At 36.4% G+C, this 16,805-nt stretch overlaps 1 protein-coding gene across 2 annotated transcripts in view; it reads right to left on the minus strand.

Moving 5' to 3' along the window:
- Positions 1–16,805, minus strand: part of ANK2 (ankyrin 2) — a 669,482-nt gene that overhangs the window by 484,005 nt on the left and 168,672 nt on the right. The window contains exon 2 of one of the 2 annotated variants that reach the window (XM_053901312.1): positions 5,290–5,350. The exons of the other annotated variant lie outside the window; for it this stretch is intronic. Coding sequence (XP_053757287.1) covers positions 5,290–5,310 — 21 coding nt within the window. The 5' untranslated portion in view covers positions 5,311–5,350. The remainder of the gene's footprint in view (positions 1–5,289; positions 5,351–16,805) is intronic. 2 annotated transcript variants of the gene reach the window in all.

Raw genomic sequence — 16,805 nt, forward strand, 5'->3', positions numbered from 1 at the left:
CAAGAACAGAAAAAAGGGAGGGGGGGGTATGCCAGCTGTAAACAGCTTTAACCAAAACCAAAACATAACAAAAGAGGAAACAGAATGAAAGAAAAAAGCATTCTTTTCTCTGGTCACAAGAACTGAGAGGGAGAGACTATAAAGCCCCATTTTTATTTGAAGGTTTGGTAACATTGAAATGGATTAAGATGCGCAAATGTAATTCTATTGTTCTCTCAATTATATATGTTCTTCAGGAAAAAATACCCCAAAAATACAGAGCTTGAGAGTTTGGGGTTAACTAAATTTAAGCAAACTGTGTTACAATTGTTGATCAAAACAAAGGACCAATACTCCATTACCAGAGGAAATGTCTCAAATATTACATATGATTTACATGAACAGATATATTGGCACAATTTGAAGTATAAAAAAATGTTGACATCACAGGCAAGCAAAAATATACATATTATCAATAGTCATGTCAATGTAGGTTATTCTATTTCCTAATACCTGAAAAGATTAGTCTCTGCTATTTTCTCCCAGTAGCCCTACATATTTAAGGTTTTTTTGTTGTTTTTGTTTTTTTAATTTAAGTAATCTCTACACCCAACATGGGACTCAAACTCATGACCTGGAAATCAAAAGTTGCATGCTCTTCCCACTGGGCCACCCAAGTGCCCCTTTTAAAAGTTGTATTATTATTATTATTATTTATTATTATTATTATTATTATTATTATTATTATTATTTAAGCCCTACATATTTAAACAAGCCTTGAAAAAAATGTAAAAACTCAGGACTGTAAATTTTATATTTGGCTCACATGATGTCCTATTTAACCCTTTTAATTATTCCCATTTCCTTTTGTTACTTGTTTCTCTATACCTAGAACAAGATTTCATGTACCAGTGTAGATTCGAATGTATGATTCAGGGATATACACTTGAATTGAAGATGTCAGGGACATAATCCAGAACTGAGCTCCTTCTCCTTTCCCAGGAAATGAATCTTGGAATGAAAGAAAGGACAATGGGCCAGGCTTCCAAAGTCAGGGACTCCACAGGGAGTCCTCAGCCAGCCAGAGCTCATCCCATTGATCTCTATATTCAAAGCTCTCTTTGGCATAAGCCCCAAGTGACCTGAGCCTTGAAGAGATAGTCCTCTAATCACCACAGTTATTTAGAGGGAGGACTGTTTGAGGCAATTAAAAAGGCAGTAGGTTCTAAGGACACAAACCCTCATTGGACTCTCAGAGCCACTTCTTTCTCAGTGAACCACTGGAAGTATTTAACTTCTTGGGCAGCACTCTCTGGCATGGAGGACCAAGCCTCTTCTTGCTATGTCCCTAACAGTTTTGAACTTTCCCTTCAAAACTTCGGCTACTTCTAATCCCAGCAGGCTGTTGGATCTGACTTCACTAGGCCACTTTGGTCTTGAAATAAAATGATCCAGCTAAATTTTGGCTCTACCACATTTGCTGCTAATTTACCGTGCAAATTGGACAAGCCACTTAACTTCCATGAGCCTCTGTTTCATCCAATATAAAAACAAGTCATAATATCGACTTTACTGGGTTGCTACAACTATTAAAAATAACACAAATAAACTATTCGATATTGTATGTGCCATATATCATATGTTTAGTACTTCCCCAATTGGTTTTATTAGTCTGTCTTTATAATTCTGTTAGCAAGTTCACATACTCCAATTCAGCCTTCTTTTGACCATTTACTGTATCTGTTTTATCCATGTTCTAGTTTCCAACTAGATAGGGTACTGTTATTCTCTCGAAAATATTCAATTCCATGTCTATAAATACTGTCAGCCCTAGGCAAAGTCATACCATAATGGAAGAGTACCATCTTGGTAACTTACACACTTTCATGGTGGCTCAAGATCAAGGCAGTTAAATCCTCTCTACGATAGTCATATGTCCATCATTCAAGAACAATAAAGAAAAGTTCTATTCATGAGCTTACTAACGGGCTCCCCATTTACAAACTTTGGTCATCCGGACCAGCAAACATAATTAAATGGAGTGCCTGGCATTTTCAACCGCAGATTTGAAACATAGTTAGAAATGGTTTTTATGGAATTTCTTTGGCCAAAATTAGTATCTATTATCACTAAAATTAGCATTATAAAATAATTATATGACTTGGGTCAAAGTAGGCAGTAACCTGCTTATTTTAATCAGAGAACAAAATTATCCGCAAACCACAATTTATCTTAAAAATTTTATATTTTAATGAAATTCAGTATAGTTGTGATCACCTAGAATTTTAATTTTCAATATTCCAAGGTTCAGTGGTGAGGTCTCAGAAGACCTACCCAAAAGCGGGATGAGAAGGAGGTGGCGACTATAGGTGGATCCAAGATCCCCCATGCCTAATGAAACCAGAACACTTCTCTTTTTATCTTTGTTTATACCAAATTTTAATTTTCAAAGTGGTTTTGCAGCTAAAAAAACATTTGAAAGTTCCTGAACTAGAAGATCTCTTCAGTCTAATAAAGAGCTCTATGCCCTCAAGTAAACATTCTTAAAAATCAAAATGGGAAATGGAAATTTAGAGTTTCTAGTTAAATGTGCATATTAACATAACAGTCTTACAATTCAAAGTCAACAAACTGAAGTTTTTCATCTTCTGGACCTACTTAATACTTTCACAGTCTAACTTGACTATCCAAAGGATACTCGCCAGAAGTGGAAGAATGTGCCAAGCTATTGACGCCTGAGTAGGGACAACAGGCTCTCTTCTGTCATGGCAAATAGGACACAAACTTTGGATTTTAAAGAAAGGAATCTTTTCTTCGAAGTCAAATAGTGATCCTAAATTTTGCCATGAAAATAGTGTCATTAGGAAATACACACCAAAACTGAGGACCTGAAAAAGAATAGTCACTATCTTTCTGATCCCTTTCCTTGAAGCAGAAGATCTTTGATTTCTGATTTTTTGAAAATAATATTCATGCATATAGTACATTTACAAATATACATAGTATATATTCATGAAAATTAAGGGAAATGACCACACTTAGATTAATGTCTTCAAATATGGTTCCATCCTAATTCTATGGAAGAAGGTAATCATTTATTAGGTTTAAATAAATCCTTATACCACCTAAGGCTTGTCACAATCTACAAAGGTTGACTGAATTGGCAAGTTCACAAATTGGAATCTTAAGACCACTGCAAAATTCAGAGAATCTGATAAACTACAAATTCTGTCATTGATACCAGCCTAGTCTAACAACATAGTCTCCAACACAATTTTCCCTCTCCCCTTCTACTCTCTACGAACACTATTTCCAGCTTTCCTCTTTTCCTCAAAAACTTTCCTAACTGCACTGGCCATACCTTTTTCATAGAGAAAAGAGAAACCATTGTTAATACTCCTTATAAGTATTATACCAAGTCTATGAGCTTATCTGTATGTGTACACACCCTACTCTAACTGCCTTAGTTATGTTGAAGTAGGTATCCTCCCACCAGGTATGGGTAATCTCTTTTCCTGCACTGCCTACTCCAGCCCTTTCTTCATTCTCAAGAAACCCATACCTTCATTTCTTTCCTTCTTCTGCACCATTCTCATGAACATTTAAACATGTTCAAGGCTCTCTCTCATCCCAACATCCCTGTCCAGCTACTGGATTCTCTCCCCTTTTATTCAGAGACAAATTTTTCAAAGAGCTATTATTTTTGCCAACTCCATGTCCTTACTTCCTATTTATTCCTCAATCCACCTCCAATCTGGCTTGTGTCCTTACCATTTCACCAAAACTTCCCTTGCCAGTGTTACTAAGGACATTCACATGGGAAAATCTAATGGGTTTATTGAAGCCTTCATGTTTCTTGACCTGTCAGTAACATTTGACACTCTGTCAACTCATTAGTCTCACCTTTCAAGTATTGGAATTAGTCCTCAAATCTTTATCACACTATAGTCTCTACAAAAGTGGCTTACTTATTTCAACCGTCTTAGTTATGAACTGTGAGACAATGATTCCCAAAATCCACCACAGATCTATTCTCTGAGTTTCTAAGACTCATCAATCCAACTGTTGACTTGGCATTTACACTTGGAAGCCTCACTGTACCTCAAGTGAAGCAAATTGTATCATAACATATTACTATAATATGACAGGGTAATATCTGCCCTTTCTAAAAACAGCCCAAGCTGATTAGTGCTCTCATTATCAGTATTGATAAAATTCCCTAGATCTCATTTGACAAAAGAATAGTCACAAAGCAGAGAAAATTTATGCTAATTAAATGATCATTAAAAAAGAAAACTTCCTAGTATAAAGTTGTTCCCCCAATTTTTTTTCAAATTTCTCTTCACATTAGGCCTCTTCAGTGGCACCTGTCCTGAGATTTGTAAGATCCTTCAGAAAATTTTAAGCAAAATGAGAAGTTTTTTTATTGTGATTTTATATTTGAGTTGATTTCTCTTCTTTTGATATTCTCATGTATCTTCTGCTTATTGAAATGAATTGTTAATTTAGTACAAAGGGACAATACATGGTTCAGTGCATCTAAAATATCACAGTCTTTTGTGTGATTGCCAATGTTAATGGTATCACACAGCTCGTCTAACAATTCATAATGCAATTGTTTCCCCTGTGACAATGATAGTTTCTACAATATTTTAAGGATTTCTTCTAGAGAAGAAAGAGATTCTTCTAGATGAGATTTGGGACTTAAAAAAAATCAGATTTCCACAAACCATGCATGTGACAGATATTCAGAACTGAGAATTTTTAATTCTTTGTTTCTCTCTAAGTGTAATATTTCCTTCTTCCCTTCCTCCCTCCCTTCTGTTTAAAAACATTTTTTTTTTTTTACATAAATAGAATCTGGAGAGTTCTCCACAGTGATTCAATCTATTTAAATTATCCAGAATCAAACTGCGTTATTGACAAGCTTAGAGCAATCAATTTGATGAGCAATCCTGGAGATAATGTTTTGATAACAGACAAGAAACCATAATCCCTTAGAGAAAATAGATGACTCTGATGCACAAATCTCAATGTGTTCACTTTGTCTATTACACCAAACTTGGTCCCCAACCTCCCTCTTTCCACCAGTCAATATGTTGACAAAATGATCAATCTCTTTATCTTTCCACTCCCCTGTAATACTGACAATATTACATTTTTCATAATTAAAATATTATTAAAGCTCTAACATCTTTAAATCTGTTTACATAAAAAATTATTTTTGCCAAAATTGTACTTAGTTACTTTCCAACCTCTATATCTTTCGATAGGATTACTTTTACAGTGATATTAAAATACCAAAAGTACCTTTTGCAACATGGCTGTCATTTGAAATATCAGTTCTTCATGTCCCTGTTCAGTTACTTACCTAAAAGAACAAAAAAGGAAACGTAAGTTTGAAATCATTTTAATTTATTATTAAGAAGAGTTTTTCCATTTCTAATAAAAATAGGTTTGTAGTAGCCTTAAAAATTACTTTATAAGAAAACTCACTCTATTATAAATGCAAAAGAGCAAAACAAAAAATATGTAAATATTTTAAGAGCCCAGAAAAGTAGGCAAACAAAGCTAGTGAAAAGATGGAACAGATTTAAGAAATTATGAAAATATCTAATCATAGGGAACTTTAAGCAACATTAGTAGATTTGACATGCTCATGATACTTGTGAACAAGATGAAACTCTTGTGTTCATACTAGAGAACTGTCTTTATTGGTTCAAGTTTAATATGCCAAACAATACTTTGATGCTTTGGTCATATTCTACATAAAAGTTTACATAACCAATATTAAAACTTTTATTGTTAAAACAATATGAAAACAGTAAAAGAATTTTAGGAACAACAAAAATCATTCTTACTCCACTATCTGAACTCAACACTGTTCTTATTAATTCATGTTCTCTCTCCTTTAAATCTATGAATATGAATATGTACTCAGTTTAACAGGTAAATATAATCCTCGCATGAATGTTAAGTATGTACTTCTTTAAACCTAGCATATCTAACACACTGTAAATATAAACTATTGTATTCTTCTTCTTAATTATTATTATTTATAATTATTTTCCATGTCACTGCCTAGAGTTCATGCATGTCATTTCAAGGTCTGCAAATTTAGTTAGCCATTATCTTTTTAATGACTTTAAATACTGCCAAATTTCTATAAAAATAATTTAAGTATGAGTGTGTATTGTGTGTGTGTGTGTGTGTGTGTGTGTGTGTGTGTGTGTGTGTGTATTCTTTTTATCTCTTCAGCTCCACTCATCTTCAGTCCTAATTTTTGCTGATTTATGTGTTTTGCTATATCTGGTAGGATATCTCCTTCTTTGTTGCTCTTTTTTCTTTTTCTTCCAGGATATACTTTTAGATTCATGCCTATGTGTTTTCCAAATAAAGCTTAGTATCAATTTCTTGAGTTTAATTCTTTAAGGTCCAATAAGGCCTAAGAGGAGGGCATTCAGTCTATAAATAGATTACATGAATTGACAACCAACAATTGTTTGCCATCTCATCCATCCCTTATTCGATCTTTCCTTTCATCCCCCAAAAAAAGCATTTCAGTTTTCTTTGTATGGTCCATGCACACCCTTTCCTAAGCTCATTTCTAAATATTTAATACGTTTTCTTCTTCAATTGTCAACAGGATCTTCTTCTTGCATTTTCTCTCTGATACATATTAATCTTATTAATCCCTCCTCTTTTATTTTGTGTTTATTCTCGTTAGGGTTTATAGGCTCTTTAAAGTTTCTGACATTTCTCTGATTACATAACAATTTTTAAAACTATAAGGAAAATGCACCAATTTTTCCTGAGTATCCCCACTATAGAAGTTAATAAAATTAGGCAGACAGACTATGATACGCAGAATAATCTGGAGTTGATGGCAGTGAGGACGATTAAGATGACTTCCTGAGCCACATTTCAAAAGCAGGCTTCGATCACACAGAATATTCAAGTATTTTATACCTTTGCCTTACGAGCCTGTATGAATCAACCTAAATAGTTTTCTTATACAGATTTGCAGAGAGAACTTACTACACAATCATACCCTTTGGCTTTTCTCAGAAAGCTATTTTAAGTGTATTTGTGCCTTATGGGAGAAAAGGTCAAAGGATGTGAACTGCAGTTTAACAGAAAGAGCCTGGCTTTGGAATCTTATTGGCCAGGCTTCAAGGCCTAACTCTGCCACTTGCTAACTATAGGCCCTGCAAAAATTGCTTAAACTCTGAACCTTAGTTCTTCTCATGAAATGAGCTTACTTGGAAGATTAGAGATGCTCCTGGCATAAGGCTGGCACTCAAAAGGTGGTAGGTTTTATACTTTGTTGAAAGAAGGCCATGTCTTGACTTTAAATGTTTTACATACATTTATTCATTTAGTCTCACAATAGCCATGTGAAATATTACGCACTCTAAGCCCATGAGGAATGGGTTCAGAGTCTATATTGAACAAGTTCACAAATGATCAGTGCTGATCCAGGATTCTAGCCATTGTCTCTCTGATGCTAGGTCTCTATTGTAACATCCTATCTTCTGTTTTCATTCCTTTTTTCTACTAAGATCCAGTTTTTCATAATATTCTAAAGGTCTCCTTTTAATTTGTAATAATTGGAAAAGAATGCTTTCAAATTTACATTAAAAATTCAGTGAATTAGGCCATCTGGGTGGTTCAGTTGGTCAGGCATCCAACTTTAGCTCAGGTCATAATCTTGTAGTTCATGAGCTCAAGTCCTGTGTTGGGCTCTGTGCTGACAGCTCAGAGCCTGGAGCCTGCTTCACATTCTGTGTCTCCCTCTCTCTCTGCCCCTCCCCTGCTCATGCTCCATCTCTCTCTCTCTCTCTCTCTCTCTCTCTCTCTCTCTCTCTCTCCCAAAAATAAGTAAACATTAAAAAAATTATGTAATACTGCTTTGGAACTTGCTTTTTTTTGTCCTTGTGGATATTGGTCATGCCAGTATATACAAATTCATCTGTTCTTTTTAAAAAAATATTTCCTTAGCCTGACAGAAAATATGCATGCACCATATACCTATTTAATCAAAGAAAAGGCATTCTTTTCATCATATAACATCCACAATTAGTTTTAAAATTTCCTAGTTTTAATTTATATCTGCAAAGACTACATTAATAATTATTTTTAGTTTTTTATTTATTTTTATTTTTATTTTTTAATACAAAATTTATTGTCAAATTGATTATTTTTAAATCTTTAAGTAGGCTCCACACCCAATGTAGGGCTTGAACTCACAACCCTGAGATTAAGAGTCACATACATGCTCTACTGACTGAGCCAGCCAGATGTCTCAATAATTCTTATACGAAAGAAACCTGAGGGATGAAATTTACTTCAGAGTCAGTCTAAAATCTGTACAAAAGCACTGGCCGAAATGGCTGACCAAGGAATGTTAAGTTGAATAAGCATCTTCCATATCATAGTTAAACCAAAATGAAAAAAAATTTATGAAATGAGAGATGCCTGTGGTCTATCATTTCTTCTTTAACTATCATTTAGTAAACATCTTCAATATATTAAAAGCTCTATATATTATCTATTTATTCTCCATGACATGTAAGACAAAAACTACTGGGGAGCCTGGGTGGCTCAGTTGATTGAGTGACCCTTGAACTCAGATCTTGATCTCAGGGCTGTGAATTCAAGCCCCACATTGGGCTCCACACTGGGCATGGATCCTACTAAGGAAAAAAAAAAGTTTAAAAAAAAGACATAAATTACTAAATCCCTTTTACAGAAGAGATAACTAATCATCATAAATGTTAAGTAACTTGCCCAGGCTTTGTAAGTGTTAGAACTAGAATCTATCTATCTCCAAAGTCTTCTTTTTCATTATATCCTGCTACCTCCTTCAAAAGATTGAGTTTACTTACATTTTACTTAATAACAGGAGATTAGACAATTTTTTAATGCCAAAGTCATGTTATATTAAGTTTGGCTACATGCTTATCATATTATATCACAGTATCATATTTTCATGAGATGTGGCTTGGCCTATGTTATCAGTAAGCCATTAAAATACTCTAATGTTTCCATTTCATTTTCTTTTGCTCTTCAAGGAGATTTAGAACTTCACAGTCATTAACTGACATTCAAGCCATGAATGGTTATGACAACATGAAAAACTCAAATACTAAAGGGTGAGAGATGTTCCAATGGCTTAGAGTCCCTAAGCCAGTGTCCCTGGACCAATTACAGCAGAATCACTAATGGTGTTTTTAATAAAACCAGAGACCTGAGCCTCACCAGTATAATTTTTTTTTAATTTTTTTTTAACGTTTATTTATTTTTGAGACAGAGAGAGACAGAGCATGAGCGGGGGAGGGTCAGAGAGAGAGGGAGACACAGAATCGGAAGCAGGCTCCAGGCTCTGAGCCGTCAGCACAGAGCCCAACGCGGGGCTTGAACTCACGGACTGTGAGATCATGACCTGAGCCGAAGTCAGACGCTTAACCGACCAAGCCACCCAGGCGCCCCTGATTTTTGAAGACTACACATTTTACAACTTCTCCAAGATGATTCTTCTGCATATTAAAGTTTGAGAAATACGGCAAGAATCACCGCCTTATTTCAGTGGATATCGGACCAGCAGTATATCAGCATCACTTAAGAACTTGTCAGAGATGTAAATTCTTTTTTTTTTTAAAAAGTTTATTTATTTTTGAGAGAAAGAGAGAGTGCAAACAGAGGAGGGGCAGAGAGAGAGGAAGACACAGAATCTGAAGCAGGCGCCAGGCTCTGAGTTGTCAGCACAGAGCCCAACCCACCCGGGCCTTGAACTCAGGAACCGTGAGATCGTGACCTGAGCCGAAGTCCGAGGCTCAAATGACAGCCACACAGGCACCCTAAAGATGTAAATTGTTAAGCCCCACCCCAGACCTTCTGATTTAGAAATTCCAAGAATGAGGTCCAATAATTTGTGTTTTAGGAAGACTTCCAGGGAATTCTGATGTAAGTGAAAGTTTGAGGAGTACTGCCCTATGTGGAGCAATTTTCTGGATCTTTTGTACTACTTGCATGCTCTCATGGATGAATGTTCTAGAGCCGTTATAGAGCCACGCGTTGTGGCTCTTCAGTCTCCCAGGAGGCTCTATGAACTGCCAATAACAGGCCTCTGGCACATACAGTGTTCAAAGCCCACCTTTTCTCCATTTCTGCCTTCATCTTATTTGATCTATCCTATGTCTAGATTGGATGCAGTGTCCACCTTCACGTAGCCTTACTAGGAGCTACCAAAATCATAAACAGGTATTCAGAAGCTTAAAACAGACCCATCGTTTAAAACTCCCTTAGAATAGTATATGTAACCATAGAGATCAGATGGTTAGCATAATAGTCTTTTGAAAAAAGTCTTCCCATATTTCACTTTCTATGCTTTCTATGTAGTAAACAACCTTCCCTATGCCTTAGTAGCAATTTAGAAAGTACAACTTTTAAGCATTCATAAGAAGTGTTCATAGAAAAGACCAATCAAATTGAAAGACAAATATTGCCTCCAGCTGTCAAAAGAGAAAAAAAAGTTCATGGGGCTCCTGAGTGGCTCAGTCAGTTAAGCGTCCGACTTAGGCTCAGGTCATAATCTCACGGTCTATGAGTTTGATCCCCGCATCGGGGTCTGTGCTGACAGCTCAGAGCCTAGAGCCTGCTTCGGATTCTCTCTGTCCCCCCCTACCTGCACTCTGTCTGTCTGTCTGTCTGTCTCTCTCTCTCTCTCCCAAAAATAAACATTAAGAAAAAAATTTTTAAAGAAAAAAAAACAAGTTCACGAAAACCTTGCCCAATTAAAGTTCAAGGCAAATAGGCAATAACATCACAGAATACTAATTGTGGAGTTGCTTTCCAGCTCTTGTATTAGTGAAGGCACTAACAAGGACCTGATTCAACATCTCACATAACAATGCAGAGCATAACAGGAAAATCAGCATTGTGCACTGCCTGCTGAGCAAAGTGTTCCATCTGACATTTAGAACTGGTTGCACTCAACTACTTTTAATTTTAGTCCCAAATTCAAGAGACTGCCAAAGACACAGAGCTACTGCATGAAGTCCTTGCTTCCAGCTCCCATTGGGCTGTTCGGTTGAGTACTTGAATAATTGGAGCTCCATTGACAGAATACGCATTGTTTTTCCTTTTGACACTGAAAATCAGATCTTGGGCCTTTGCATACGTGTTTATTCTTCTCCAAGAGAATCGAGAGCAATTTAAGTGCTTTCTTCTTCACTATGAGCCTGTAACTCTCCCCGCTTAATGATGCAATGTCTTATGCTTAGCTAGGTTTAAAATGCTCTTTCTTGGCCTCCTTCAGACCCACAATTCAATTTGATTCTCCCGGACTCTCACTAGCTTTCCATAGTGAAATATATCATGCCTCTTAATTTCCTTCTTTCAAGGCAGAGTATTTTGCTTTGAGGTTGGCAAAGAAACAACACTGAGAACCATTTGCAACAAATAAAATATTAACTAGACAGATGCTCTCAGCATCAGATTCACAACATCCCTTTTTTCCCCTAAACTTAATAAAGGAACTCATACAAAAATAAAGACTCACTAATTTCAATCACTTTTTTGGCCTAATTTTAGCAACTACTTAAATAGTATAATAGGTACAGTTTCTTTCCCACATGTTCTAGACCATTTTCTGGGATGTATGTTTCCATTCCTGCCTTAGTGTTGTCCACTCTCAAATGACTACTAAAAACCACATCTGAACAACTGGATGAACATTTAAATGACTGTGTGGGAACCCCTGGAGCCAAAAGCGGAAGATCTTAAAAATGACTCTTCACAAAACAATGTGCAATATCAACAGTGTACAAAGCATTATTTAAGTGCCTTCCCGTCTAGTTGGAGATGACATAATTAGACAAAAATATAATTAACAATAATAATAACCTACCAGTTATAGAGTGTTTCCAAGTATCAAAAATTATATTGACTACATATATTATCTTAATTATTATTCAAGGAAACCCCATGAAAATCAACCTATATTTACATTCTATAGACCAAAAAAAAGTGAGACTCTAAGAAGTAAACAGACTTGCCCAAGACCATATTGCTAATAAGTGGCTGGACTGAAAATCAAATCCAGGGCTTTCTGATTTATAAAGCCTAGGTCTCACCCACAGGTGGTTTTAAAAAAATTTTTTAACGTTTATGTATTTTTGGGAGACAGAGAGAGACAGCGTGACCAGGGGAGGGGCAGAGAAAGAGGGAGACACAGAATCTGAAGCAGGCTCCAGGTGCTGAGCTGTCAGCACAGAGCCTGATGAGGGGCTGAAACTCACAAACCGCAAGATCATGACCTGAGCCGAAGCCAGCTGCTTAACTGACTAAGCCACCCAGGCACCCCAACCACAGGTGGTTTTATATATCAAGGCAATGTAAATTAAGTGTCATATTGGTGGATTAGGCATTAAATGGCTTGGTGATGTGTAATCTTTACAGAGGTGATGAAAATTAAGCTGAGCTTTAAGGAAATTAAGAGGAGAGAATAGAAAAGAAAATTGGAGGAAAGAAGGAAGGGGAGAGAAAGAGGAGAAGGTAATGAGTTAATTCCGGCCTAAGAAAGTTACAGAGCAGAATTAACTCAAGGCAAGTTCAAGAGACCAGCCTGGTTACAGTAAAGTTGATATAGCAAAAAGATAAAATTGAAAGTGTAAGTTAGGGTTACTTTTATAGGTATTGCAGTTTGACCTTTATTGATAGGAATGACAAGTCATGCTTCAGCTGTTTTAGGAAGGCAATGACAAGATCAAAATGGAGTTTTACAGAGATTCATCCAGCAAGGGGGCAGCCTGGTTGGTATAGAGGTTAGAAAGAGATAACTATAATGGCAATAATGTTCTAACAAGGACCTGACAATTGCGAAACATCTCAAGCATTAAGAACTAGATCCTAGCTCCTACATGTCAAGTCTGCCTCAATTAAACCTTCTGGATTTATTCGGGAACTACCCATCCTTACCCCAGCTCAAGTCTAAAGCAAACACGTGCAGAGGCTCCAACCACTGGAACATAAGCTCCATGTTGTTAACTGTTGACTCTCTGTGCCTAGAACAGTGCCTAACATTGAGTAGGCACTCAATAAATATTTACTGAATGAATAACGGTGTGAATGAGCCAAAATGCTCAATCATGCAAATGTTTAACTCTAGGCCTAATGTTATTAAATGTTTACATACATAGAATAGAGAGAAAACAAAGCAGAAATACATTTTTTATGCAGGCCATCACTTATTTATCTTTCACATAAATGACACTCCCCTATATGTGAAGACTAAACAATGCCTCAACATAATCAAATGCAATGTACAGGCTTTGTTCAGGTCCTGATTTTAACAAATCAACTGTAGAAAGGCAGTTTTGAGGAAATATGGACATTAGATATTTGGTATTAAATTATGTTAAAGGGGTGTGATAATGGGATGATGAAAAAAAAACTTTACTAGTTAAATACTTAATGAAATGTTTACAAGTAAATGGTATGATGTCTGGTGTTTGCTTTCAAATACGCCACCAAATTCAAACCAAAAAAATGTGGGGTGGGAGGCAGATGAAACAAAATTGCAAGCTGATGTCGATTTTTGAAGCTGACTGGTTACATGGGAATTCATTATACTGTTCTCCTTACTTTGGCCTGTGTTTGAAAATGTCCACAAAAGATTTTTAAGAGTCTTCTAAAATGTGGGCTGTGAAACGAAAACAAACATCAACATTTTAGTCATGGAGATGTCCACCAGATAACCTCCAAATGTGGTTATACTCATTCATTTATCCAGCCCATGGTTACTGAGCCTACAGTGTGCTGCCAGTTATTCATAGGTGAACGGGACACTGTCCCTACCCTCAGAGATCTCATAATCATGTAGGGGAGGCAGGACAGCGAATTAGTGACAGCAATCCAGAGTCATCACGCATGATGTACAGATATGGACAAGTTACAGTGGAGACACAAGAGACATAATTCAATTTAGTATTTAGAAAACTCAGTCTGGTAGTAGAGTGGCTAATGGACTGAGAAAAGCAGAGGATGGGAACTGAACTAGTAGCACTGAAACTAAAGAAAAGGGGATAAATATAAGAAACTTTAAGGAAACAGTATGATTCTCCTACCACTTATAATTTACTTTTAATAATATAACTACCTTTAATAATAAAATAACTAAAAGAAAATCATATTTTTGATCCTGTCATCTACACTAAATGGCTAAGAAAATTGTGTTTTTATATGTGAGCCAAAGGATAAAATAGAGGAAGTTGTATATGCATGCATCCTATAGCAATAATTAATACAATGAGGGGTGTCTGGGTGGCTCTGTTGGTTTAGTGTCCCAGACTCTTGATTTTGGCTCGGGTCATGATCTTATGGTTATGAGATCAAGCCCCACGTCAGGCTCTGCACTGGGCACGGGGTCTGGTTGGGATTCTCTCCCTCAGCCCTTCCCCTGCTCATGCTCTCTTTCTCTCTCTCAAAAAAAAAAAAAAAAAAAAATACTAATTAATAAATGAGAAAAAATATGAAGAAATATATAAATAAGTAGTATAAAAATCATTGTGGACCTCACTAAGAAAATATGAAAATACACATTAATAATACACATTAATCCATGCAATGGGTTTTATTTAAAGATGACTCCCTTTGCTGAACTCAAATGTGTATTTAGAATCTAAACTCTGGAAGAATCCAAATTAGAGGATATCTAACTAAGGTCACATCTGTATTTTGTTAAGGACGTTGCTAACTTTCAATAATATTAAAATTGGTGACAGGATAGTCAAGTAACGACATACCTGAGTTATTCTTTGTAATATTTCTTTCATTTATTTATTTATTTATTTATTTTTGAGAGAGAGAGAGAGAGAGAGAACACAAGCAGGGGAGGGGCAGAGAGAGAGGGAAACACAGAATCTGCAGCAGGCTCCAGGCTCCAAGGCTGTCAGCAGAGAGCCCAACGTTGGGCTTGAACCCACAAAACATGAGATCATGACCTGAGCCGAAGTTGGGATGCTCTACCGACTGAGCCACCCAGGCACCCTACATTTCTTTCAATTTTAAATAAAAATAATGAGCCTGAGCCCACAGGAAAGGCTTCACAATTCCATCAGCCTGAGTAGAGTAAGACTAGAAAGATTCAGACAAGTGTTAGGAAATGCTTCCTGAGCAAGGTGTTCTAAAATACTAAAAGTACCCCTGGATGGTCACTTCCTTAAAAGTCTCTCAGATGAGAAATATATGAGCCAACAGTCATGATCAACAGGGCAGAAATTCTTTCATGGAGCTGACACATCCCGGGGGGGGGGGGGTGGGGGGGGTGGGAATCATCTTCTCTTTCTTTACTTTTTATCTCTTGATGTGTCAACCACACACACACACAATTTATCTCCCTAGGATAATGGTCTAAGTCACAGATAACTAGCTCTGTGTTCTTTAGACAGGAGAAGAAAAACAAATGTATTATATCCGATGTTTTCATTACACTAAAGTCCATTTCCTCATGATAATTTCCAAATAATCTTCCAAATCCAGAATCTAGAACTTTTATTTGAAAAACTAGTCAACACTAGTTTAAAAATAGTTGGTTTCAGTAGAGAAACCTGACAAACACTATTTCCGGCAGATGACTAAGGTCCACGTCAACAGTAATAAGTTATGTTGACTTATCAGTTGACTCATCAGTAGTCCCAAAACTCTCAAGGTCATCAAAAACAAGAAAGCCTGAAGAAGCTGCCATAGCTAAGAGGAGACTAAGAAGACATGAGTATATGTGATGTGGTGTCCTGGATGGGATCTCAGAACAGAAAAGGAGCATTAGGTTAAAAACGAAGGTGCAGGGGCCCCTGGGTGGCTCAGTCAGTTAAGCATCTGACTTTGGCTCAGGTCATGATCTCATGGTCCGTGAGTTCGAGCCCCACGTCTGGCTCTGTGCTGACAGCTCAGAGCCTGCTTTGAATTCTGTGTCTCCCTCTCTCTCTGACCCTCCTCCATTCATGCTCTGTCTCTCTCTGTCTCAAAAATAAATAAACATTAAAAAATTATTTAAAAAAAAAAAAAAAAAAACGAAGGTGCATACTATAACCAATAACTATAATTAATAAAAATTTATTAACTTTTAAGAAATGTACCGTACTTGAGGCTTCTGGGTGGCACAGTCAGTTGGGCATTTGACTTCGGCTCAGGTCATGATCTCACGGCTTATGAGTTCAAGCCCCACATAGGGCTCTGTGCTGACAACTCAGAGCCTGAAGCCTGCTTTGGATTCTGTGTCTCCCTCTCTCTCTCTCTCTGCTCCTCCCCTGCTCATGCTCTATCTCTTCTTCAAAAATAAACATTAAAAAAAATTTTAATAAAAAAAATGCATCATACTTTTGTAAGATGTTAATAATAGGTAAAATGGGGGATTGAGGGGGAGATATGGGAATTTTCTACTATCTGCTCAACTTTTTTTTTTAAGTAATCTCTATGTGCAACATGGGGCTCGAACACATGACCCAGAGATCAAGAGTCACATGCCCTACCAACTAAGCCAGCCAGGCACCCCTCTCAACTTTTCTATAGATATAAAATTGTTCTAAATATAAAGTCTATGATTTTTTTAAAAGATTGGCTTCTCCCTTGATGATATAAGTCAAAATATATTCTTACCTTTTTGACTTATATGTTAAGGTATAAATTAATTATTTATAATTATAAATTAATATTGAATCTCTGTTCTTTTGAGATTCTTGAGAGGAATACACATATTTTCCGCATTACTCCAAAATAGATTAACCAGTCTCAAAGAGTGGATATAGAAGGAGCTAGCTCTTTTA

Source organism: Panthera pardus, unplaced genomic scaffold (genome assembly GCF_024362965.1).
Source record: "Panthera pardus isolate Hobbes unplaced genomic scaffold, ASM2436296v1 HiC_scaffold_13, whole genome shotgun sequence".
NCBI classification, from domain to species: Eukaryota; Metazoa; Chordata; class Mammalia; order Carnivora; family Felidae; genus Panthera; species Panthera pardus.